Genomic DNA, 26,921 nt, shown 5'->3' with positions numbered 1-26,921 from the left:
GTGCAGTCATATCTGCTTGTATTGGTGGTGGTTGTGGCGGAGCACAAATGTATGGTCATCCCTGCTGGTGTTCAGGCCTTTCTAGCGCAAGTGTGCGGCACTCCCTGCTTGCGTTAGGTTGAGCTGTTTGCGCAAGTGTGCGGTCATCCCTGCTTGCGTAAACGTTGGTACCTGTTGAGTTGCGTAGGTGTGCGGTCATCCCTGCCTGCGTAACATTGAGTCCCTATATATGTGCAGGAGCGGTGATTAAAGTCTGCTCTTGTAAATATTGGCAGCAATCAGGGCTATCCAAGTTCCAAGGGGGAAAAATGGATTTTATTTATACAGGATCTACATGTATTATTGTACATTGTCCAGATTGTTTGTATTATGACTCCATTAAGCTGACTTTATCATACCTATTGTTCCTCAGGTGAGCGATGTGGCCCATGGGCCTCTTGTTTGTTTTTTGTTTTTTACATTACATTGTATTTTTTTTCCAATGGACTGTAGAAAAAAGATTGTAAACTAATGTAATATTTTTCTACTATTTAAATATAACGAAAACAATACAGGTGTATAAGAGTAAACCAGACATACACAAATCCAGAGACGATTAACCTCTTAAAAATATTGGTTACATGAAATTGATATTATCCATATCATTATTTAGAAATAATGAGAGGTAGGGCGATCCGAGGGACAACGAATCCTTAGAACTCCACCACTTTTCGGAGTCTCCGAGCTTTTCGAAATCAAATGTGATTGTGCGTGTTTTGCATATCAAAGAAAAATAAAATTGTAATTAAATGTCGCAACGATCAAGTTGATGAACTTCAAGGTTTAAAGAAAAAAAAACAGAATTAACTACAACCAGTTCAAACTATTTTATTTGAAATCGGTGATCTCTTTTTCCTTGGCGCATGCACACAAATACCGACTTGTTTGTTGAATACACCTCATTTTTAGAGAAGTCAGTGCAAAAGATGGAACATGAAAAAGGACATTTATTGAATGATGATAACAATACATGATGAAAAAAATTGTGACATTTTCTTCAAACATTAATTCACCCTGATATATATAAAAAAGAAAATACAACCGGTCTCATTTTGAAAAAAAAATTGAATTTATACCTGTAATGTTTATACATGACAAGTTTTTAGAATATACATGTATACCAGAATTTTACAAAGCAGATATATTTATAATGATATAGAATTTTAATATTGATAATCATTCATATTATTAACATTTTTTTGGCACTTCTGTATAAGGAACATTTTTTAAGCAACATTTTTCTAAACAAAAAATTCAAAGTACACTCGTGCACTCTACCCCCATTAACTAACAGTTTTAACATACAGGTATTCCCAGTCTTGCATGAATATTGCTGGATGGACGGATTGGCTTTTTGAGGTTAAAATACAGAGTATTCATGAATAGATTAAATGATTCCGCTTTCAATATAGCGGTTTTGCAAACAGCTGGCATTTCCAATATTATTCAATAATTGGTTAAAATATATTTAAAAAAACCGCAAATTACACAAATACCATGTTAAAATTGTCTCACACAACATCATTAAAATCTTAAGGTTTTATTGGGGGATATATAGGAACATAGTCAGTATGCAATAAAAAGTTGGATATTCTGACTATTTTAACCACTTTAAAACCAAAGAAATCCAACTAATTTATGTTCTACAGGTATTAAAGTACACGTTTATATTGAATTAGTTTTTTGTTTAACTTGGTCTTTGTACTGAAAATCAGACAAATATTTCAGTTAGTGACTTTTTTAATACAATCATGTATATAGCCACAATATTAAAACACTTCATATCAAAGCCTAAAGGTGACGCAAGGGTCTACATGTATTTGATTTTGCGGTCTCTGGATGTATTCCAGCAAGTTGTAAGTATTTAAAAAAATTCTTGTTATTTAACACATGATAAGAATAGAGAGTTTCGATGATATGTATCTAATCTGCTGGATTTTATCTTCAATTTCTCTTTTAATTCTGAGTATAAGCATATCCAATATAAACAGATCTCTTCACTGAAACTATACTCTATTTACACAAATACATCCATTGCTTATAGCTAGACGTTATCACAGTTCAGAATATCAACTGACTTATACGAAGAGTTCTATAAAATATATTTTTTTATTTCTCGATGCAGGTTTCTCGAATTTCTGACAAATCAGCTGTTACAGACACCATTATAAAATCAGTACCCAGCTTGCGAAAACCATATCACAACAGGTAAATATATCTATTTTAAGCAACAGGTACTTTCCTTTCAAACACGTGTTGGCATAATAATGGGAAAAGACGCTTTACCTCTTTAAAACTGACGTACATGTATGCAAATATTACTGCAAACTAAATGCATAGCCATGTACAATTCAAAGCAAATCTAGTACTAATCAGTCATGTGGATTTAATTGTGTTATTTCTCTAAATTAAAATACTAGTAAGTAGAAGACAATAAACCTAAGGTTTGGGTGCAATGTGTCTTCAAAAGCCAATGTCATTTGGTCTCTTGTCTTGCAAAGAAGCATTGTTACAATATATGACGACAACTATAAATGTAAATATACATAATTGTTAAAGCAATATGAGCTGTATTTTTTAGAATTTTATTTTGATGCAAAAACCTGCTAGTATGATAAGTCTGTATATATATATAACTTAAACTTTTATAGATTTGAAAAAAAATCATTAATTTTTGTCAAAGGAAATATTTCTAAGGAATATATATTTATTAGCAAATCAATTTTTGTACAGGACGACAATAATTCAATTTTGCTCCAAATAAGGCTTCTTAACGGCGTTTTCCACAAAAATATGGCCAACAGAAATTTAAAAACCATGATATTTTTATCATTATAGTAGAAAAGAACATATTAGTAAAAAAAAAAATTTCAACATGACAAATGTAGCTCATATCGCTTTAAAGTTTCATTTCATTATACCAAGTATGTTGACATTCAAAGCTGTATTAATTACTAAGAAGAGTTCACGCAAAAAGTAATGGCACCAATCCAAGCCCTATGCCACTTTAGTTATTATGATATTTCAACATGGTTGATCATTGAAATCCAGACTGGATTTTGATTTCCATAGCTCTTGGTATCGGTTAGAAGTAGGTGGCACATTCTGGATCTCAACAGGTTTGACCATGCTTAGACTTGCCCAGCTTCCCTTTAGTGCACTGGCTTCACGTTCTAGACGTCTAAATCGATTTCTGTACACGTAAAATGTTAGATTATTAATGAGAAAAATTTATTGTAACATCTCTCTTAATTTCAGAAATGTTTCATAAAAAATAACATAACTGATTAATCTACAAGAGCAAAAGCCGTTTAAAAACTTCATCATCACTTGCCTTTTTATCTGTTTACACACTAAAATAACAACTACTGCGGAGGACACAATAAGGGTCAATACTGCTAAAACTGCAACTATGATAGGTAGAACACTGTTGTTTTCTGTAAAAGCACAACTTACAATAAGAGATGCATATTGTTTGAAGTACTGTAGCTAAATAGGTTATGCCTTACGAGATAGGATGAATAATTGCTTAACTGTTATTACCTTTTTAAAAACAGAAATTTCAAATATCAGAATTCCAAATACAATAACATCTAGTCTTGTTAACCATTGCCTTGTTTTCACGAGCCATCTTTTAGATGTTTACCTTTACGTTTCTTGGGAGGTGATGCAGTCGCTGGTTCCGTTACTGTATTTGCAAGACCGGAAGTAGACCCAGGGGACGTAGGTGACGTAGTGGACGTGGATGACGTCATGGTAACAGTGGTAGAGGTACTGTTTTCTGTTTCATACATATAAGTATGCAAGATCAAACAAATGATTATGCAAGAAACGAACATTTTTAAAAGAAAGATACCCACTCCAATTTGACATTTAAATTTGATTTGTTACATGAGTAAATGGAAGGAAAAACTACAGATGCATAAAACAACCAAAAGCAAAATAGCGTTTTCAGATAGATTTTATATATTTTTTCTCTTTTATGCTTAATCTAAAGAAGATTTATTGTGATACCTTATAATTGTTCGTTAAAATCTATCAAAGGTTAGTTGAAAGAAAATGTTCGCGATAACCGAAATAAGTGAAAAAACATAAAACGATTATCATTCTTTGTGAAGTAACGTTCTTTGATTCACAAAACTGCTTTACCTGAGCAATCCGTAATATTCTGACTTCCTTCATATTTCGTGGTCAGACCGCCGGGACAAGACTTACATGAGGACTGACCAGATTCATCTTGATAGGTACCGATAGAGCATGCCACACATACCCCAGATTCTGAATATGTACCTCGCGGACAATCAACTGTAAGAAGATAAGGTAAACAATGTTATAGCGCCAGGAATTAAGATGACATAACAATGAATATATATTCAAACATATATTTATATGACTATATTTAGTATGATTTAGTAAAAAATGACATGTTTATTAGCTATAAGAATTGAAATGCAATCCTGTTTGGATCGCAAATAAATTTGAACAAGAACAAGAAATAGCGAGTTATAAATTCTTACTGCACAAAGCTTCGCTTCTTCCTTGACCAGGGGAACACTCTACCAAAGAATTTGTGGTCACCGCCGTCGATGTGTACTGAGTGCCACTGATCTCAAACTGTAGAATACTGTGAGTACTATTGATCTGTATTGCCGAAGCCTCTAAACTGGAAATACCCACCAGCAAATCATATAAGGGTTGGCTTACTGGAATAAAATAAAAACAAATCAAAACCTAAATTGAGATAAATGGTACAAATATCATATGGATTCTACCTTATCTACTAGTTCAGAATAATATAAAAAAACACACTAACCGCTCTGAGAATTTTCATATGCTTCTAAATCAAGATTGTCGCCCGAGGTCAGAGTCTGGGTAAGAGTGATTGTTTGTGATGACGCGGATCTTCGGCGCCTCCCCGAAGCAGAACAACCTGCAAACCACAAACAATGATATATTTTCTTCATCAGAAGTAATTTATTTGTTAGAATCTAGCTATGAATTAAATGAATCATTGATGTACCTGGTGTGGATACAGTGATTGAACAAGAGCCGTTCACAGAACATGGTAAAGAGGATTCCAAGTTCGTCGTTAGTTTGGAGGATGCCAGGGCGGCATCTATACAGGGAATTCCAGGTGTGTACTGGACAGAGGAAACAACGGAAATACTTCTAGGAGAATTTGCACCTGTAGATAAGTTACAATTCACCTCTCTTTTGAATAAATATCAATACTTTCATTCAATGTTGTTTAAAAAGTCATAAATAATGCTAGCAGCTTACGTCCACAGGAAGGTGGCACCCCATTCCATGTGTATGAGGTGTTAGGGCCACACACGTACACTGATAGTGGTTTTTTATCAGCTGGGAATGCATATCCTGGACGACAGGATACTAAGCAAACTTCATGACCATCAGAAAAAGTTGTGCAATTTGCTTTGTTTCCAAAACCCTTTCTCAAAGGTAGACAACCTTCAACAGACATTAATTGATTTTTCATTATTCGTTACAGTTTTTATGCGGCTGATTGTATGCAGTTTTTTCTCTGTTCGTACATGAACAACTTACTTGGACACGTGTCCGTGTTACAAAACACTGTTTCATTAGCACCAGTTGAATCACAAGGTAAACCATCGGGATCAGGCTTCGGGCTATTGCAAAGCCGGAATCGTGATTTGATACCACCACCACAAGAAGCAGAACATTCAGAAAATGGTGTCCATGGGCTCCAACCTCCATTTACTTAACAAATAAAATGATTGTTTACTATACAAAGCAAACAAGAAAATGAATTAAACCTTTTGAAAAAACAACATTTTTGTCCCTCGTAAAAATAAAAATAAAATACCTATTTGAAATTGACATTGGTCTCCTTTATACCCAATCAGACACGTGCATGAAAAATTGCCCGCCGAGTTAAAACATGTTCCATTGTTTTTACAAGGACCGTCTTTGCAATAATCAGGCTCATTTTGACATCTTTCACCAGAGTAGCCATTATTGCATTGACATTTGTATGCATTCACTTTGTCTACACATGTGTGTCCGTTGCATGGATTAGGATCACATTGATTGATATCTTTAAAAATTAGATAACATGAATTAAACATTTCATCACAAAGTACCAACTAATTTCAATAAAGAGTTTAAAAATTCTTTTGCATACTGTCACAGACACTGGGAGACAAAAATGTTGTGGTTGGTTGAACTTGTGACAAATTTGCAATGGTATCCATTGAAATAAAGGCACTTTGTCTAAAGATATGGCATGAGCTGGAAAGAGTGGCAACTTCAGCTCCAGATAACGTTGTAAATTCAACATGGTATCCACTAATAGTGTATCCTGCATAATGTCAAACATATTATACAATTATAACCTTCTGATGAGATCAGTACATGGTTTTATAGACCTGATGAGATTTCGAGCGAGGACGAATTCCGAGGTTGATATATTCTAATCATGTCTATAATGACCGATATCAAAAGGCTATAATTGTTTTATCATAATAAGTCAAAAACTAATTCTCTTCAAGAGTATACATGTAACAGTAAAGTTTTTAGTTTAAAATGTATAAGCGTCAATTTTGCTATTATGACGTCAAAATGTCTCACATGCCAAAACCAGTGTTTTGACATGAAAATGTGTTTATAGTATGGTGACATTCATAAATTTTCTATTTTTACGATAGTAAGGTTTATAACAGAATTAATAGCATGGCCATGTGACAGCAATCGAACAATCATATACTTGGGAACAATTTGATTTTATAATAAAATAGCGTATGATAAAAATGTGGTACATTTAAATGACATAGAGATTAAGACTATCGTTTCAATTTTTACCTGAGATGGATTCTTCATTAAGTATTACGGACATTCTTGAAGTTGGAGTTATCAGGAAAGATGATAAAGGTATTGAACCAGAGACCGAGGAGGAAAAGACTCGAGTTCCGTCTACATAAACGACGACGGTCTGACTACCAGAATCTAGTTGTATTGTAACATGTGACCAGGTCTCTCTTGGTAGAATAACTCCTGTAGACATTGACTGGCTACAATCGTGTTAAAAATGAAATTCAATGTATACTATAACAGATAGAAAAAGTTGAAAGATCTTAAAATAAGAAAAGAATTCTTTGTTAAGGTAAATGTACCTATTGATTTCAATGACTAAAGAATCAAGGTATTGAAATTCAATTTTGACGGATGATGATTCTATAAGAAGTAGAGAAAAATTCGCCATGGTCTTCGGAAGAGCAATCCAAGTAGACAAAGAAAGTTTATATTGATTAGTTGTTGGTGGATCAAAATAAATCTGTTGTTGAGCCTTCGTAAATTGTACATCAAAGTCTGTAAATATAAGAATTGTATGAAAAAGATTTTTGGAGGATCGATGAATCAGAATATCTAGCATAATTAAAATGTTATGACAAAAACATTGTTCATTGATTATGATAAAATAACTACATGAGCAGTTGTTTGTATCAGTAGCTCCAGAATAAGCCGTCGTTTTTCCAAATGGACATGACATACACGATGTCGACATCTCTTTACTCTGGTAAAAGGACCTGGGACACAAATGGCACGGTTCCAATCCAGTTTTGGAAAATTGACCTGGACTGCATTTTTCTGATTAAAAAAAATTGTGTTGTTACTCTTATGAAAATAGCAAAGGGGTTTCATATTTTTAGTTCTCAACGTAAAAAAACCCCCATGCAACTTTAACGCATGAATAAGTAAAGAAAGAACAATATAAAGACGACTTACTGAGACAGTCTGTGCTGTTTATTGTCCCTGTATTTTCTGTCGATGTTCCTGGTGGACATGAAGTACACGCGAGGTCATCTGGACTATCTTTGTATGTTCCCACTGGACAGTCTCTGCAATGAGGTTTCATTGGATCTGATGTATCCAGAAATGAACCCTCTGAGCAAGGAACTACCAAAACAAATATCATAAGCTGTGATGAATGCTAGTATGTCAGTACAAAGAATAAAGGACGCAAGATAAGATTTTTTGAAAGTAAAGCTAAATACGAACTTTTTAATGCACGAAATATTTATGATATTGACTCACTACCAGTGTATTCAAAGTTTACGGCATGAAAATGTTAAAATAATTTAGAAAGGATAATTTAGGACGATCAAGATGTTTCTTACCACATCCAAGCGAAGACCAACGAACAAACGTTCCTTGGGGACAATCAGGATCGCTGTATCCCAATGCAAAACTACTAATGTCAGGACTCAAGCCGCTGACAGTCAAATTTCCAGCTGTCGCAGACGATTTCATTACTTCAAATACTTTTTTCTGGACTTCCTCAAGAAAATAAAACGTTGAACCACCGGTAGAGTTGAAATCGTACCAGGTTGTCGCCAGTTTAACCTCAACTCTTATTTCATGTGTACTTCTTTTGGATATAACGTGTTCCATAACATAATTGATATCTCTTTTCTTTTTGCCACTCACTGGACCACACGTTACTTCTGTATTATTTACATTACAGTCAATTTGTGAGGGACACACGCCATTCCAGCCTTGGGACTCAAGGAGTTGCATCTGGTTAATGAAGTTGTTTTTAATCTCCACAAGGACAGTGGGATCGTTGCAATCTCCAGTATAATAAAAGAATTCACCCAGGACCGTTGTCATTCTTGGTCGACGAAGTTCTGCAATTATATACCTAGTTATTGCATCTATCATTAAGTTAATATGCTAAATTGATTTCTTGTTTACTAGTATACAAATAGACAAATTTTCCATACGTGTACACCCTGGAACTGTATTTGATGGAGTGTATTCCCCTGATGATTCAGAACAGGTGAATAAACCCGTAAAAGGAACTCCATTTGAACCAACTGTACCAAATGGGATGTCATACTGTTTAGAGCATTGCATCTGACACTGCATCCCAAACAACCACGTTGCACACGACATGGCTCCATTTTCAGGCGCAGGAAGTGTATCACAAGGGTTTTCTGAAAGTGTCCAAAACAACGTTGAAAGTAAAATAAAATACATAATTTTAAGCTGATAAATTCCTATAAGGGAAAATAAAGAATACGTCTTACTCAAGCAGTAAGGCTGAAACTCTCCTATATCCCAATATCCACGTGGTGGAGTAAAGCTGTCGTTTCTCTCACAAGTGATTGTTTCATTGCCAATCAATGGAAAGCTACCCATACACTTCAGCTGGCATGTAGAGCCATACGTGTAGCCATCCGGACATTGATAGAAAAGATACTTGTCCGCAATCAGAGGTGGATCACAGACTATTTCTACAATGTAGTATATGCTGTTATTACTCAAGGGCAGTTTGTAAAAAAAAAGAAAGAAATGATCGATGAATTGATAAAAATACCTTCAACACTGACGAAGAAAATGCACTCGGGAGATTGGTTGCCGTTTGCATCAATGGCTTTGTATCGTATTTCTGTCAGTCCTAGTTGAAAACTGGATCCCGGAGCAGCTCCCTTTGTTTGGGAAACTGTTACTGGTCCAGAGTTGTCTGTTGCCGTTGGCGTTTGCCATGTTACCGAGGCGGTTTGACTCATCTTATCTGTATAGGCGTATATTGTTTGAGGGCAGTTCAATATTTCAGGTACTTCCGTATCTAATAGGAAAAGAAAATTAAAAATTAATTCTCTTTGGGTTTTTTTTCCAAAAAAAATTATGCTTTTACACGACGTTTGAAAATGATGAAATGATGGATTCGAACAATCACTCAGCCATCTACAAAACACAAGGAATCACGAAAGCTACCATATTCGGTAAGACAAGATATGCAATAAGAGAAATGAAATATGCATTTTGAAATATAAATTGCCTACCTTTACAATCTGGGAGGTTTGTAGACCATGTCTTATCTTCTTGACAAGTAGAAAATACGATACCAGAGGATAAACTGTATCCACTTTCACACTGAGTCACACATGAACTGTCATACTTATGGTTGCTGTGGGTGCACACTGGTGATCCATTGTCCACATTAAGTTCCGTTGCATTGATAGGGCATGTTATGGCTATAAATTCAAAGAACAGTTACTGGAATTACCAATGTTGATAGGATTAATGTATGCTTCAATGTTTCTGATCAGCTTTCTTAATTAAACTTAGAAGAAAACAATACCTCATTGTTAACTTCATTTTACCTAATTCTTGTGTAATTAGTTTCTCAGTTAAAATGATTTTAAAGAAATGTGATAACATCAGGAGTGTTAACCTTTACAAGTTGGGACGGCTCTGTCTAAAATTGCTTTGTTATTGCTAGATTTGTCACACATGATTTGGTATGGAACAGATGATGGTTGGGGTTCCATTTCGTAGCCTTCAAAACATCCGACTGTACATTTTGATCCGTACATAAACTCTGATTTGTCACATCGAACGTATCCATGTAATGGCCACTGGATAGGGTCACAGGTCAAAACTAGAAGTAAAATTATGAGATTCGCCACTTAAAAACAAGATATGCAGTATGATATCATGGATAAAGTGGGAACATTTATAAACCAAACATTGTTATAAGCAATGTTACTACACTTACCAATTATTTTGAAAGAAAAGGAACAGTACGTGCTTGCCCCTGTATTGTCGGAGGCAGTGTATACAATTGTGTGTGAGCCTCGGTCAAAGTGCGTCCCTGGAGCACCTCCTTGAGCTAAATTGGCTCTAAAAATTTAGTCAGTAACAATGGAATAACATTATGGAATACCCTATATTCGCACCAACCATATTTTAAAATATTTGAAAAAAAATTATTTTAATGACCATAGATAAATATTCAATATAAGCCATGTTTAAGAACTAAAAGAACGAAAAAGGGAACGAATCGATTGTAGAAATAAAGACTGCCATTCAAAATAATGGGTTTTGTGTTCATTAAACATGATACCTTTGTACATGATTTCCTAATCTAAATAGTTATTGAAAATTGTATAAATAAAATGACCCCATCTTATTGTTATTTACTTAATATGTTCCCTTAATGTTCTAGCAATTGATATGTACATTTCAATTACTAAGCTGAAACTTATGAGTGCATTCATTTGGGATCATTTGATCAGGTATTACCATTAATCACTCATTGATCCGATGGTTTTTGTTTTTACTACATTGTTATATCCTGCATCTCTTTAATAAGAATTCGTCTTTAGCAATGATTAACAATTCTGTATTATTACATGTCCTGTAAAAACACATTTTCACAGAAACATGGCACATTTTTTACATGACCGATTTTATACAAAAATGAGCAATACATTATTGTATGAAACGATTGAAAACAAATAATAGTATTTAGAAAAAAATATACTAGTATAAGAGTATCTAATCTTTCAATAAGTTGAATTAAGAATTTCTCAAGCATTATATATTACTGAAATCTTTTGACGAAACATATTTGTATATTTGTAAAATAAAAAAAAATATAAAAAATAAATAAAAGAGATTGTACAATAATAAGAGTGAATAAAGAGATTACGAAAAAAAAATATATATATATTTACATTTTCCAGTGTCTTTGCCTGTGATAACACTACGTATCGATTTTGTACTATATAACCCATAATACAAATGACGCCAAAATGAAGCGCCAGCGGGGATTGCTTATTTTTATTTAAGTATTTAATCGTACGATGGCTAAAATTATATAAATATAAGTAATAAGGAATCATTCTTTGAATATTATTTCGGTCGGGGCGTGATCAAATCTATCTTAAAGCCCTTCGGGCCTTATTGGATTTGATCACGCCCCGACCAAAATTATCACCTCATAATACTCAAAGAATGAGTCCTTATTCCTTATATAAAGCTGCATAAACTTTTTGTGACCCTTTTGCACTTAAAGTAGACACTTTCTTTGATACTTATAATTTGATTTGAAATTAAAGCCTTTTTAAATATCAGAAATTCTTTAAATCATATTCAGTTTTCAAAAACACTTTTTATAGATATTCTAGTCCGAATTTCCTCTATCAGTTTTCAAATTCCACCCATTTTTGATTCAATATATCAAAAAACTGAATGATGATAATGCTAAAACATTTATAGTATTAAACAAAGTATATTGACCTCTCTCTGCTGGCATAAAATTTATATAAGGTCAATGATCAAAATTTTGAGATATGGTGTCTTTTATCATTTTTAAGCATTTTTCAATATTTTTGTTGCCTGTGCTATACAGTTATCTAAACGAAAAAGCAAGATAAAACCAACAGAAAATATGCAAAATTATGTTGACTAACAAATAAAATCTTAACTTTAAATATTATTGTACTTCCAAAAAAATTTCAGTGGAAAACGAATTCTGAAAAATTTAGTCCGAATTTCCTCTGTTTTGCTAAAAGTCAAACTGTGTCAGAGCCTAATTCCATAATTTAGTAAAAATAACAATTGTTATGTCAATAATAATTCATTTCATCAAAACGTTTTGTTTTTAAAACAAATTTTACTAATGAAATTGAACTTTTTAACAATCCGGATTTGAGAACTCAATCCCTGAGTAAACAACGTCCTTAATAATCGCCCGCTCGAAAAAAAATCATCCTCCCCAAAAATGCTGTGTTTATTCAATGGATCTGATTGATTTATCAGATCCATTAGAGCCCCATATTCAATGAAACTGGTATAATACGCAATATACCAACATCTACTTGTAAATAAATTTCATGTTTAAGTATCATTATGAAAGAGCAGAATGTGTCCATATACATGATATTTTGATATTCTTGACGAGTTCCCCCTTCCCCCGCTCCCTCTTTGCTTTTAATCTAAAAAAATCAATTCTAAAATAATTATCCGGTTTTTATAATTTATTTTTTTATAAATAAAATAATAATATCCGGTTTTTCAATTAGTTTTACTATTCCTAATCAATAAATTTATTTTTTTTACCAAAGCATTTATGGGTATTCTTTGTTTTTATTTTTTTATTTTCAAAAATTTGCTTGTCCCCACAGACCTTAATGCAATATTTATTACATGTAATTTATCACTACTTAGGTAATAACATTTTTAAAAATTTCTCTTGGTAAATCCTTTTTTGTAGTGAATACAAGATGAATATTCAAGGTTGGAAAATATGGTCTAATTTGGATTGGATGCCTTTATTCAAATGGGTTTTTCTTCAAATATATTGTGTAATTATGAAACAATAATCTTTCTAATAAAATAAACGCATTTTAATTATAATAGTCATGTGTGAAATTAATTAAAACGTGAAGAGCAAGATACCTTAATGGCACCAATAAACAATACAAAAATTGACAACGTACGTTAAAGGTCCGTCCTCAGGATCGCTAGCGGTCGGAGCGTTCCACGTCACAATGGCGGTTGTTTTCCCTAGGTCTGCAAAAAATTCCTTACTATTTGGACCGACGCAAGTAAGTGACGGCGGTCGATTTGGTGTCTCGTCTGCAATTACGATTTTCAACGCTCAAAATTGTCTTTGATAGGTTACAGTTAATCAACAATTATGTATAAAGTGTTGATGTCAAAACGCTTTTTTAACAAAGCCCAGTATGTTATTTAAAAACAAAAGGCCCATGGGCCACATTGTTCACCTGAACAGCAGTTCCTTGTAACATTACATTTCGTAGCATATGCTTTTTCTGTTTTAAACATTGAACCTCTTTCTGGGGCCCAAGTATTGGTCCGAGGTTTATGGTTGGCTTGAACAACATAAATAGTAACATAGGAAGGAAATGTGTAGCACTGCAGTTGGACCGCACGTACACAGCCTGAAAAACTGAACGTAGAAGAGTTCCACTTCAAGAGGAATAACTCTCAGACTGTACAGAACATCAAGAAAGATAACTTTGGTTCCACTACATTAGAGTTTACACAATTTGAGGATCCTTGCATAGTAATCTCACAAACTGTAGCATTATAGTTCTCGAGAAAAACTTTTTAAAAACATTTACAATATATCTTTCTATGTTAAACTTTGAACCCCTCTTGGGGCCACAGTATTAGTCCAGTGCCAAATCTTTAATGGTTTGGAATCTACATTATTTAAGGATGCTTTCATAGTAATCTCACAAGCTGAAGCATTATAGTTTTATAGAAAAAGATTTTTCATCATTTTCCCTCTATATTTCTATAATAAACACCTCTTGGGGCCCCAGTATTAGATCGAGGATCACGGCTTTTATAACTTCGAATCTACACTATTTGAGGATGCTTACGTAGTTATCTGACAAATTGATGCAATGTAGTTCTCGAGAAGAAGATTTTAAAATATTTTCCATATATACTTCTACATTTAACTTTTAAACCATCTTGGGTCCCCAGTATTAATCCAGGGGTCACTTTTTTAAAACTGTCGAACCTTCATTATCCAAGGTTATATGCATGATAGTAATCTCACAGATTGAAGCATTGTAGTTCTCGAGAAGAAGATTTTTTCACATGTTATAATTACCTTTATATTCTATAATAAACTTTAACCCCCTCTTTGGGCCCCAGTATTGGTCCGGGGGTCACGATTTTACCAATTAAGAATCTACATAAGCTAGGGATGCATGCATAGAAATTCCACAAACTATAGCATTGTAGTTCTTGAGAAGAAAATTTTTAAACGTTTCCTTTATGTCTATTAAAATGTTTAAATTTTGAACCCCTCTTGGTGCCCCATCAATTGTCCGGGAGTTTTTACAAATTAGAATCTACATTATTTAAGGATGTACATGTATGCATAGTAATATCCAAACAGTTGCATTATAGTTCTTGAGAAGATTTTAAAACATTTTCCTATATATGTTAAAATTTAAACCCCTCATGGGGCCCCCTTTTTGTCCGGGGTCACTATTTTTACAATTTAGAATCTTCACTATATTTACAATCTTTTTTGTAAATATTTGCATTTTTGGTGCAGTAGTTCTTGAGAAGAAAATTTTCAACATTTTTCCTATGTAGTTCTATGTTAAACTTTGAACCCCGCCTGGGGCTGCAGTTTTGGTCCGAGGGTCACGATTTCTACAATTTAGAATCTTTATTATACATATCAAAGGCCTTAATATAAGTATCATTAATTTAAATTTCTGTACCAATAGTCGTATATCAAATAATTTCAGAATAAAAATATTTTTTGTAACTTAATTCGTACATATTATAGTATTTATTGCCAAGCAGACAACATACAAATACACATAAAACATGGGTTCATCAACAAGATTTCACAATTGCCTTCGCCATGCACCAGGACACATCCGTCCTCGACCTGGGAGCCCGCGAGATAGAGATCCGTGCATGCGCTGTCTGAGTTAGGTCGTACGTACAATAATTCCATAAATACCACAATATGCAACTATATTTAAATATGCAATTTTAACATCACTATGTGATTGTATACTCAGTTTATTTCCTTATAAAATACGTAGTGATGCATTTGTAATACAATGAATCATAACTAATCATGGTTACAAAAATCGAAGAAATTTCAAAGTTCAAAAATAAATTATCTTCTTTCTGTTTTAAACACTCTTTGAGCAAATTTTACGGGTTGATCATATGCACACGAGGGAAACACATTAACAGGCTTTCCCTAATTATAATAAAACATACTTTTTAAAAATTTTTTATTCCCGTGTGAAACAAGATTATCTATTATATGGTTGTTTATAAATAAATCCACACCACGTGCGTTGATCTGCCGTATCTTATAATGCTCAACCAAACTAGCTGCAATATTGCAAGAAAATCACAAGATAAATTTATCGCTTACATTTTTTTTGGAGACCGTGCCCGTTAGCAAAAAATTTACATATTAATTTTTATTTTTATCGGGCACGGAATCCAAATAAAATGTAAGCGATAAACTAAAATGATATTTAGTGAATGTTTACACCTTATCGTACTCATCCGTCATTTCTTGATTAAACAACCTTATATAATTAAGCAATGAGTTGTCAATAATTAAGGAGACACAGCTGTGTTTTTGGTGCACAATTTAGTTGAATAAATGGAACAAAAGTCATGTAAACATTTTTCCGATGTTTTTCTATGTTAAACTTTGAACCCCGCCTGGGGCCCCAGTTTTGGTCCGGGGGTCACGATTTTTACAATTTAGAAGCATCACTATATATTCAAGCTTTTATCTTAATATTGGCATTTGTGGTGCAGTGGTTCTTGAGAAGACGATTTTTACAATTTAGAATCATCACTATATATTCAAGCTTTTATCTTAATATTGGCATTTGTGGTGCAGTGGTTCTTGAGAAGAAGATTTTTAAACATTTTCCTATGTATTTCTATGTTACACTTTGAACCCCGCCTGGGGCCCCAGTTTTGGTCCGAGGGTCACTATTTTTACAACTTAAAATCTTCACTATATATTCAAGCTTTTGTGTAAAAATTGGCATTTCTGGTGCAGTGGTTCCTGAGAAAAAGATTTTTATGGACACGCACCCTATACTAACTGTTTCGCAATTATCTCCCTTTTGAAAAGGACTGTGCCCTTTATTTTAACAATTTATAATCCCCTTACCATAAGGATGCTTTGTATCAAGTTTGGTTAAATTTGGCCCAGTGGTTTTTGAGAAGAAGTCGAAAATGTGAAAAGTTTACAGACGGACGGACGGACGGACGACGGACAACGGGTGATCAGACAAGAGGCCCATGGGCCACATCGCTCACCTGAGGAACAATAGGTATGATAAAATCAGCTAAATGGAGTCATAATGCAAACTATCTGGACAATGTACAATAATACATGTAGATCCTGTATAAATAAAATCCATTTTCCCCTGGATATTCTTATGTTTATAATCATAAGTCCCTTATCTAACAGGATGATTTTATAGCCATATCATATGTTGAGTATTGCAGTTCTCAAAAAGATCCTTAACAATAGTTTATATATGGGATATAAACGTACATCAAACTCTGAACCTTCTCGTGAGGCCAAAGAATTGTCCTGGGGCCAAAGTCTTAACAATTATAAAGAATCATCTGGCTGATTAGTTTTTGAGAAGATTTTTAAAGATTTACCCTATATATTCCTTTGTTAAACTTTGACCCCCCATTGTGGCCCCACCCTACCCCTGAGGATCATGATTTTCACAGCCTTGAATCTACACTACATGAGGATGCTTTCACACAAGTTTCAGCTTTCCTGGCTGATTAGTTTCTGAGAAGAAGATTTTTAAAGATTTACTCTGTTTATTCCTATGTAAAACATCGACCTCCCATTGTGGCCCAAACCTACCCCCAGGGGTCATGATTTTCACAAATTTTAATCTACACTACCTGAGGATGCTTCCACACAAGTTTCAGCTTTCCTGGCTGATTCGTTTCTGAGAAGAAGATTTTTAAAGATTTACTCTTTATATTCCTATGTAAAACTTCGATCTTCCATTGTGGCCCCAACTTACCCCCGGGGGTCATGATTTTTACAAATTTGAATCTACATTACCTGATGATGCTTTCACACAAGTTTCAGCTTTCCTGGCTGATTAATTTCTGAGAAGAAGACTTTTAAAGATTTACTCTATATATTCATTTGTTAAACTGTGACCCCCCATTGTGGCCCCACCCTCAGGTGAGCTAAAAAGATTAAGTTTACAATACAATAAGTTTTTTAAGTTGATTTCTGGAAAAACAGACTTTGAAAATTTTCTTAATAAATATTGAGAAATTTTTTACTTTTTTAATCTTTAGTTTTTACGATCTGTGTACAAACATAGAATTGTGAGCAAATCTTTGTATCTTGCTTATAATTCGAAGCTTAACACTCAAATATGGTTAGTAATAAATAGAAATTGTAAACAATTAAACACAAGAAACATGCACTACATTTATAACAAATAAAGAACACAATTTATTTTTTCGAAATGAATCATATATATACATGTATATACCTACATATTTCCGACAGCGATATCAAACTCTATTTAAATTGAATAAACTCGAGAAAATGTCGAGCATCTCAATAAAACCAATTGCATTAATTTACCATTACGCAAAAGATAATGCCGAATTACCGATAGAATGAATTGTATTTCAGTACCCCTACATCAGATTTTGCTTAATTTGCGCAGGTAAACAGTTAACTGTTTGATTTACCGAAGTATCTGTTTGATTTGACACGTAAAAATCACGAAATACAGACGATAGTTTCCAGGTTACAAAGCGTAAATAGTGAAAACGAAACGAAAATCAGAACAAGCTAACACCAACGTCATGTGTGAAAACTGTCAACGCATTGAAATATTTAGCCTCAATTTACTTCACAAAATCGGCACCAATATATTTTGCATGTTTCAAAATTTCCCTTCATACGCGAACTGTTGCACAACAAGCAGATTCATCATAGTCAGATCGACCCTTTTTCGTATAATGTCATGGCTGCTTTAAACAAAGAACCTCGTTTTGGTAAAATGGGTATGCAAACCCGGGCCGTAGCAAAATAAAAGCCGGGGCAGATCGGCAATCGTCAATTCCAAATACGCATTATTTTGCAGCAATATTTACAGCGAATACAAATATACTAGTCCATCAAATATCCTGAAATTTTAATGAGATTGGCAGATTAATAACTGCCAATCTTTTGTTTTGCCCAGGCGGAGTCTTGCCTACCCATTTTACTGGATGCCGAACCCGAAGCTATTAAACTGATTGAAACACGCCTTTCCGTTATCATTATTTTCGTAATAACTCAGATTTGAAACAGAATTACCCCTTAATTTTTGCAATTTATATTTTCCTTCCCATAAGGATAATTTATGCTAAACAACGTTGAATTTGCCTCGGTAGTTCTTGAGAAGAAGATTTTTAAAAATGCACCCCTCTTTTTCTACAGTTTCAAGGTTTTCTCCGCTTTGAATACAGATCGGACTTTTATTTCTGCAATTTATATTTGCCCTCCCATAAGGATGCTTTGTGCAAAATTTGGTTGAAATTGGATAAGCGGTTTTAGAGAAGAAGTTCAAAATGTAAAAAGTTTACAGACGGACAGACAGACGGACAGACGGACGTACAGACGGACGACGGACAAAATGTGATCAGAATAGCTCACTTGAGCTTTCAGCTCAGGTGAGCTAAAAAGCTCACTTGAACCTTCGGTTCAGGTGAGCTAAAAAGTATGATAAACACAACTTTGTACTCAATAAATTACACGATTCTTGAGAACAACAAAAAAGCTAAGTACCTTCGCAGAACAGAATGCACAAAAGTCCACCGCCAATTCCCCCTATAATGGTACCCACTGGTCCAAAAATTGAACCAACTGCGGCTCCTTTCCAAAGACCGTCTTCAAATTTTTCAGAATCTGAACTCCGTTTAATTATGTGATGTTGATTAGACACTACCAAATCCTGATCTATAATTCATTTCAAATGTTTCATGTAAATGATTTAAAACTGAGTATTTATTTTGACTGAATTTCATGACCAATCACCTTTTCTAGGAGTTAAAGATCTTGGACCAACCAATTCCAATGACGTGTTGCTATTTTGGACAAGATTGGGTTTTTCATCAATCTAAAAGGGATAACAGGATTTTAAAAAAAGGTCAACTTTTTTAAAGTTATAATATGCATTAAAACTTGTGACTCATGATCAGAATTTAAAAAGACTATAAATTTGGAAAAAGGAAGAACAAAATTACCCTCAAATTATGCAGAGCAATGAGCCCAAACAGGTTCAACAAAAGAAATATTTGAAAACCAAAGTTCATTGTTGTGGTATAATTTTCTCTTCCTGAAAATAAATGTTAAAATGAAAAACCCCGATTTTTGTCAATATCAAAAATAATAAAAATATGTACCTGCAGATTTTGATCAACAAAAGATATACAAATAAAATGTGAAAAAAATTATACTCTGTCCCAAGATATCCTGGATTTACATTTTGCTTAATTGCATGATACTTATAAATACCCCAGGGTTCAAACGGTGTTCATTCAAAATTATGATTTTTTAAAAAGATTTCTCAGTCGAAACGTTCCTGTTAGCTTATCAGGTTTCAATATAATGCTAAGAAATGTGATGTCTACGGGGATTTGGTATTGCAGGAAGCCCGTATGATAACGTTGTAAAATTGTGCGATGTATTCCGAGTGTATTATGAATGGGGAAAAGATGTAAACATTCCCCATTATAAATATCTGTAGGAATCTTTCGTCGTTCCTGTGAATTTCATCGAGTGAAAGATGATAAAGGGTCAATGGAATTATCTTGGAAATTATCCATTTCAACTATTTCAAATGCACTTCTTTCACAGGTATGTGTATTTTTATTAAAAATCGTCCGAATGTGCTGCATAAATATCTTGGGACAGACTAGAAGATAAATTTCCATGTAAGAATCAATGATTTATAAAAGAGTCTGGCCATGCATAGTAACCGATTTTCTTTATATTATATACATGGACACACCTACGTGTTAAACGCTAAAATACACTAATGGTTGGGTGCTCGGGGAAACCGTTGCCATGGTAACCGAGGCTAAAGATGGAAAAATAGCAAAACTTACCTAATTTAAAGCCATATTAGAAGGTTTTGCCCACTAATGTAAACTATTGGAGACATTAAACAATCTTTGTTCTATTGTTAATTCTTATTTCATAGAAGAAAACTGATGGAGAAACCAATACTTTTGAAATGTTACCATGGAAACCGTTTGGAATTTTCGAAATAGGTCTTTTGTATTTTTTTATAAGCTGAAATGTTAAATTATTTTTTAAATCCTTATCAATGTCCATGCAATTAATATACATTTTATTTATGAAAACTGACACCCGTTGCTATGGAAACAAGGCCAAGAAACAGAAAAAAACTGAAAAATTGAAGATGATTTTGATATGTAATTTCTGGTTTGAGAAATTTTCAGCAATTGTTTTTGTTGGAACTTGTAAAAATATGTTTTAATTGTATACCACATAAAACTTTGTAATTCAAAACAGAAATGTTATTGCTAAGGAAATTAAAGTTGCGTAGAAAATCACAAAGAAATCTTACTGTTTGAAAAGTCCATAGCAACGACAATATTTTTTTTAGCAAATGCAAGGTTTTTTTTTAAGTTGCAAGATTTTTTAAAAGTTGCTTTCAAGTTCAGGACATACTTGATATTTTCTCACCCATTGATTAAGTTATCTGTACTTTTTATACGAATAATCAGGATTATTTGTTTTTATATCAAATAGTCTGTATTAATTTTGAGACACACTGTATATTCGGAAAAAACTCGGTACGAGCTAACCATTGGCTTATCCGGAAGCCCCTGCAAAAACCCCATAGTTTTCTTCAAATTTTGGCAAGGAGCACGTGTTGCCTTTTTAAAGCAGTTTTTACACCAATTTTTATACGTATTTGCCTTGCAACTCCCAGCAAGTGTTGGAAAGAATCCACCGTTCGCGATGCCCCCAAAACGCAAAGCAGTGCCAGCAAAGCGTAAAGCACCCTCAGGGACTCCAGCCCGAGCGCCAGGGAGAAAAGTTCCCCGCCATTGCAGAACAGGCACAGGCCCCGCTGCGGACCCGCCACAGGCCCCAGTGGAGGTTTTACCACCACCCCAGGCTCGGGCTCAAGACCAGTCAGTGGTTAGAATGGGGGTTTCATTCCTCCAAGCTAGACCCCCGAGAAAACCCACTTTATTTGTTCACATTGATGGCTCACCAGTTACACGTTCCCAATTTCAGGCAGTTTTGGACAAGTCACTCTCTTTTTTACAGGTCAAAGGTCACTACAAGTCTCACAGTTTTCGCATAGGCATGGCTACTGAAATGGCAAATCAGGGTTTTTCTAATGAAAAAATTCAAGAATTGGGGAGATGGACATCTAATTCCTTTCTTACTTACATCCGCCCTCATAACTCACATTAGGTTTCCAGTTACATTCCCAATTTATCTAGCACCACTGTATTTTGGATAACACTACATACACACAATGAATACATACATCAGTAGGACTCAACACTAATTTTAACAAAGCCTTTTTAGATTTATCAGCCTGGATTGTGGGGTCCTCAATCCCCTATTGGGCTGAAATTGCAGCAGCGGATAGACCGGGGGGGAAAAACCTTAACCTGCAACCACCTGTAACCATTCAGTGGAAAGGTATCCGTGGACTACAATGGGAAGATTTCGACAAGACGGTAACATCAATGTCAAAATACCAGACTCCACCAGATTTTTTCATCATTCACCTCGGTTCAAATGACCTAACCAAAGATCAAATGACTTCCAAATTGTTTTCTGAAAATGCACAATGTTCATTGTATAGATTGCATGCTCTATGGCCAAAAACAACCCTCATCTGGTCTGCCATCCTACCTAGAAGATATTGGCATTTTGCCCCTTTGGGTCTGGGAAACAAAATCAATAAAAAGCGGGTCAGAATTAACAAGTGCATGAAAAATTTCATGGCTGACCAGGTAATGGGTTGTTACATCGGCCATGACCACAACATCAAGGCAACCGAGCTTGAGTTGTTTCGATCAGATGGTACACACCTGTCGAACACTGGTAACAACATATATCTCAACAATATTCAATGCGCTCTACAATATTTCATTGATGGACAAGGGAACCAGTATCCAGTGGTTAACTAAAAAGCAACTGTTCACAATCCCATGCTTCACATATGTACAATTTTTATGTTAGTAATCAGAAAGTTCTGATGCTTGCCTTGCGCCCATGATAGGACCAATGTTTTGGCCCAAAATTTTATTTTACTTCAAAGCATAATGTGCTGCCATACTTGGTTTGGCCTTTGTTTCATGCTCTTTTAATTTCATGTACAACCTAAGGCAAATATAAATATTAACCGTCTCTGACAATTTTGCTTCTTTATTTACCAGCATCTACACAAATTATTGCATGTATATGTATTAGTTTTACATATATAATATTAATTTTATCAAGGGTTTTGTGGGGGACATTGTCCCAATGTCTGTGGCGGGACTGGGGAGTCCGCAGTGGTATGTGTTGACACTTTCTGCTCCAAAACCTGGGTGTCTCCCCCCATTTGCTTTCAAAGCTAGGGGATAGTATATAAATTAAATCATTCAATATGGTTTATAAAAGGCAAAGTTATTACAGTTAACTGCGCCATGTGGTTACAATTTAAAATTGGGTTTATTGTATAGTGGGGCCTACACTGGGTATAGGTGGGGCCACATCCACCTCACTCCAGTGAGGGGATGCTACAGGCTGGTGCATGTAATAATTGGTTGATAAAGTAGCCTTTGTCATGCAAAGTTCTAAACCAGGTAGCACTGCAGGAGACAGGGTGAGAAGGGCAGGTCTCACTACCCTCCTTAGAACGCTGGGGATCGTTCAGGTTCGGGCACTGATGTTTCATACTCGGGCCCACAGTGTGTCCCTACATGGGTAGTTAAACTGGCACACTGGTCGGCTCCCCAGTTACCCCACAAAAAATCATTATGCGGCCAACATCCACCAATTGTTTGTAATAGCGGAGTAATAAATATTTCTCATACTATTTATTGTTAAGTTCTATTTCATTATTCCCGAATGTTGCCAGGCTCTGTGTCTTTCAAGCGAATATAATGTATAGTGCTGGGTTAGCTTGGTGAATTCAATAATTAATCAGGATTATTTGTTTTTATATCAAATAGTCTGTATTAATTTTGAGACACACTGTATATTCGGAAAAAACTCGGTACGAGCTAACCATTGGCTTATCCGGAAGCCCCTGCAAAAACCCCATAGTTTTCTTCAAATTTTGGCACCCACCCCCCCCAGCCCCCAATTTTTTTTTTTTTTTTTTTTTTTTTTTAACTATTTCAAACTTAAATATTGATATCTATATTTGTGCTTTTGGTTTCTTTCTCGTTTTTCTTTTCTTTATTTTGACAGGTCATTGAGTAGCAAATTGAGAGCAGACTGGAAATCCACTAGTAGACCAGAAAAAACAGCCAGACAGGATGACAAGCAGCTCGGTGTCATCTGGACTCGTGTTCAACAGTTTATCTTTTTTCAATAGACTTTCATTTTTTTATACTTGTACATGGACCTTTTTCTTGTCGCATCACAATTTTAGGGGGGATGGGGACTGGGGAGTCCGCAGTGGTATGTGTTGACACTTTCTGCTCCAAAACCTGGGTGTCTCCCCCCACTTGCTTTCAAAGCTAGGGGATAGTATATAAATTAAATCATTCAATATGGTTTATAAAAGGCAAAGTATTACAGTTAACTGCGCCATGTGGTTACAATTTAAAATTGGGTTTATTGTATAGTGGGGCCTACACTGGGTATAGGTGGGGCCACATCCACCTCACTCCAGTGAGGGGATGCTACAGGCTGGTGCATGTAATAATTGGTTGATAAAGTAGCCTTTGTCATGCAAAGTTCTAAACCAGGTAGCACTGCAGGAGACAGGGTGAGAAGGGCAGGTCTCACTACCCTCCTTAGAACGCTGGGGATCGTTCAGGTTCGGGCACTGATGTTTCATACTCGGGCCCACAGTGTGTCCCTACATGGGTAGTTAAACTGGCACACTGGTCGGCTCCCCAGTTACCCCACAAAAAATCATTATGCGGCCAACATCCACCAATTGTTTGTAATAGCGGAGTAATAAATATTTCTCATACTATTTATTGTTAAGTTCTATTTCATTATTCCCGAATGTTGCCAGGCCCTGTGTCTTTCAAGCGAATATAATGTATAGTGCTGGGTTAGCTTGGTGAATTCAATAATTAATACGAATAATACCCATTCAAATATACCTCAAAATATTATGATATACCTTATTTTTTAGCTTGTTACCATAGCAACGGTTCTCAAATTTTATTTATAAATTCATAATTGAACAACCATTATAGTGTATACCAAAAAGTTTAAGATTTGCATTTTTAATCTAAATTGAATGAAGAAATATTATTTTGAAATTTTTCTTTAGTTACCATGGAAACACTTTAAATATATGTGTTTCTCCATAAATGTTTTTCTTTTTCTTGACAAATGACAATTTTGTTTAATAATATATTCTACCATAAAGGCCCCAAGTTCTGCACATTACTTACAATATGTTCTCAAATAAGCATTACATTTTTACATTTTTACATTCTGCTTCCATGGCAACGGGACCACATAGTAACAAATAAATGGTGTTAACCTTTTTTACTCATCAAAATCTATCAAATTGTAAAGTATAGTGAAAATCTGTGACTATGCGTGTCCACCGAATTTTTATTCTTACATAGAATTGATCTTAAAAATCTCAAGTATTATTAATTTCTTGTATGTATAAATCAAAATTCGACTAAATGATATTTGATTCTTTCCAAAAAGAAAAAAAATGTTATTAATTTCTAACCTTGTCTGTGTGCGTTATCCGTATTTTATTGCAACTGGTTTACGATAAAGCGTTCACTTCAATTTAAGTCTATTGGAAAAACCAACCAATGCTTGGGAATTTTTATTGTAGCGCACATATATATAGCATTCGTTTTTCTCGTCATTTAAATACCCATGTTCTGTCTTCCAAAAATAACGACTGCTCATTACTGAACGCAACACCCGATAAATAAATGGCTTATGAAAAGATAAAAAAAGAGATTAGACTAAATGACATATAAATAAATGCAATACGTTGATAAATGACGAAATGGATTCTCAAAATCAAAAAGAAGAGAAGGTTTAATTAGAATTATTATACACAAGGGGCAAAATGAATGAATATCTACTATTTATTTAATGCAAAAACATTTATCCGTTAAGACCAAATATATCAACTTTCGCTTCGTTTGAAGTAGATAATTAGTTCTTGCTACTACCCGGAAGGTCTTTAACTTTAACCGACTTAGCATTAACTTTTTAAAGACCTTCAAAAAAATTATCGAAATAAATGCTCGACCTCCCAAAATTACCATCAAATTTAAATGAACTAGGAAGTAAATACTAAAAAGACCATTACTTCGAAAGCGCCAGCATTGGTGTACACTAAAAATAGACACTAGAACAAATATGAATAATTATCCTCCATAAAATTTTGTGTAACAAATGTGTTAGCGACTTCTACTGATGCTTCTAAATTTATATATATATATATATATATATATATATATATATATATATATATATATATATATATATATATATATATATATATATATATATATATATTAAAACTAGACGGGTTGACATTGCATATGATATCGGACATTTACGAAATAGATACACCGTATTGGTGACATTTATATAACCAAGCTTTAAGCCTACAATAATGCTATTAAGTTTATTACACTCTGCTTAGTTAGAATAATCTAACAGTGTCTCGGGACAGGCCTTCACGACAGTTCAAATACATCCAATATACCCGTAATGTTGCAAAAAATTGCAGAATCGCTTCGACACGATTTTGGAAACAATTAACGCAGCTGCATTGAAAATTACAGTTAAATTATTCAAAACAAACCATTTTGAAGCTGTAAATACCTCTCATCTAAAAATTTAATTCATATACAACCCCTTTTCACCGACGTTTTTACTCGCTTCGAATTAACACACCATGTTGATATTCGGAACTCTCGGGATATTTCATATTATTAGAGTTAGAGTTATCTCCTGTATTTCCTTTGATAAACAGGATATATGACAACATTTTTAATGAAAATTTGCACGTATTTGTAATATCGTTTCTGAGTTTATCTATACAAATGTGATATTGTGGAAACATAAACTAAAGGGCCTTCCGTGATTTAGTGTGAATGCAATGCGCATGCGCAAGATTGTAATATAAAAAAAATCCATATGATTTCCGGATTCTTTACAGGAATTTTCGTTGATTACTAATTAGCAAAGCTTGATTAAGAAAAAATAAAAACAAATTGGTAATCTTCGAATACCAATGCTGTTTAAAATATATAAACCAAAAGACAGTACTCATCCGATTTCTCGGTATTAAAGCCCAAAAATTCGAGTCTAT

General features: G+C 34.3%; 1 protein-coding gene across 1 annotated transcript; it reads right to left on the bottom strand.

Moving 5' to 3' along the window:
• Nucleotides 1-851: 851 nt before the first annotated feature.
• On the bottom strand, nucleotides 852-25,461 carry LOC117689190 (sushi, von Willebrand factor type A, EGF and pentraxin domain-containing protein 1). The gene is made up of 27 exons (XM_066087309.1): nucleotides 25,311-25,461; nucleotides 19,642-19,733; nucleotides 19,433-19,514; nucleotides 19,184-19,354; nucleotides 13,311-13,449; nucleotides 10,583-10,707; nucleotides 10,259-10,465; nucleotides 9,867-10,058; nucleotides 9,398-9,649; nucleotides 9,108-9,314; nucleotides 8,802-9,014; nucleotides 8,196-8,705; nucleotides 7,804-7,974; nucleotides 7,504-7,665; nucleotides 7,191-7,386; nucleotides 6,880-7,088; nucleotides 6,203-6,379; nucleotides 5,885-6,115; nucleotides 5,605-5,778; nucleotides 5,320-5,508; nucleotides 5,060-5,224; nucleotides 4,853-4,969; nucleotides 4,557-4,742; nucleotides 4,189-4,344; nucleotides 3,686-3,820; nucleotides 3,374-3,476; nucleotides 852-3,232 (listed from the first exon to the last, which is right to left on the bottom strand). Exons 2-27 carry the CDS (start codon nucleotides 19,708-19,710, stop codon nucleotides 3,064-3,066), a joined length of 4,707 nt encoding a protein of 1,568 aa, XP_065943381.1. The 5' UTR covers nucleotides 19,711-19,733; nucleotides 25,311-25,461; the 3' UTR covers nucleotides 852-3,063.
• Between the last annotated feature and the right edge of the window lie 1,460 nt (nucleotides 25,462-26,921).

This window comes from Magallana gigas, chromosome 6 (genome assembly GCF_963853765.1).
Source record: "Magallana gigas chromosome 6, xbMagGiga1.1, whole genome shotgun sequence".
NCBI classification, from domain to species: Eukaryota; Metazoa; Mollusca; class Bivalvia; order Ostreida; family Ostreidae; genus Magallana; species Magallana gigas.
This window is presented reverse-complemented; position numbering and strand designations above follow the sequence as displayed.

Bases quoted from the DNA above. Each gene is read 5' to 3' on its own strand.
- LOC117689190 (XM_066087309.1), bottom strand. From the start codon at position 19,710: ATGAACTTTGGTTTTCAAATATTTCTTTTGTTGAACCTGTTTGGGCTC. The intron at 10,708-13,310 runs GTACGTTGTCAA...CTAAATTTTTAG, and splicing joins CCTGAGGACGGACCTTTAAC to AGCCAATTTAGCTCAAGGAG. The intron at 5,225-5,319 runs GTAAGCTGCTAG...ACTTATCTACAG, and splicing joins GGTGCCACCTTCCTGTGGAC to GTGCAAATTCTCCTAGAAGT.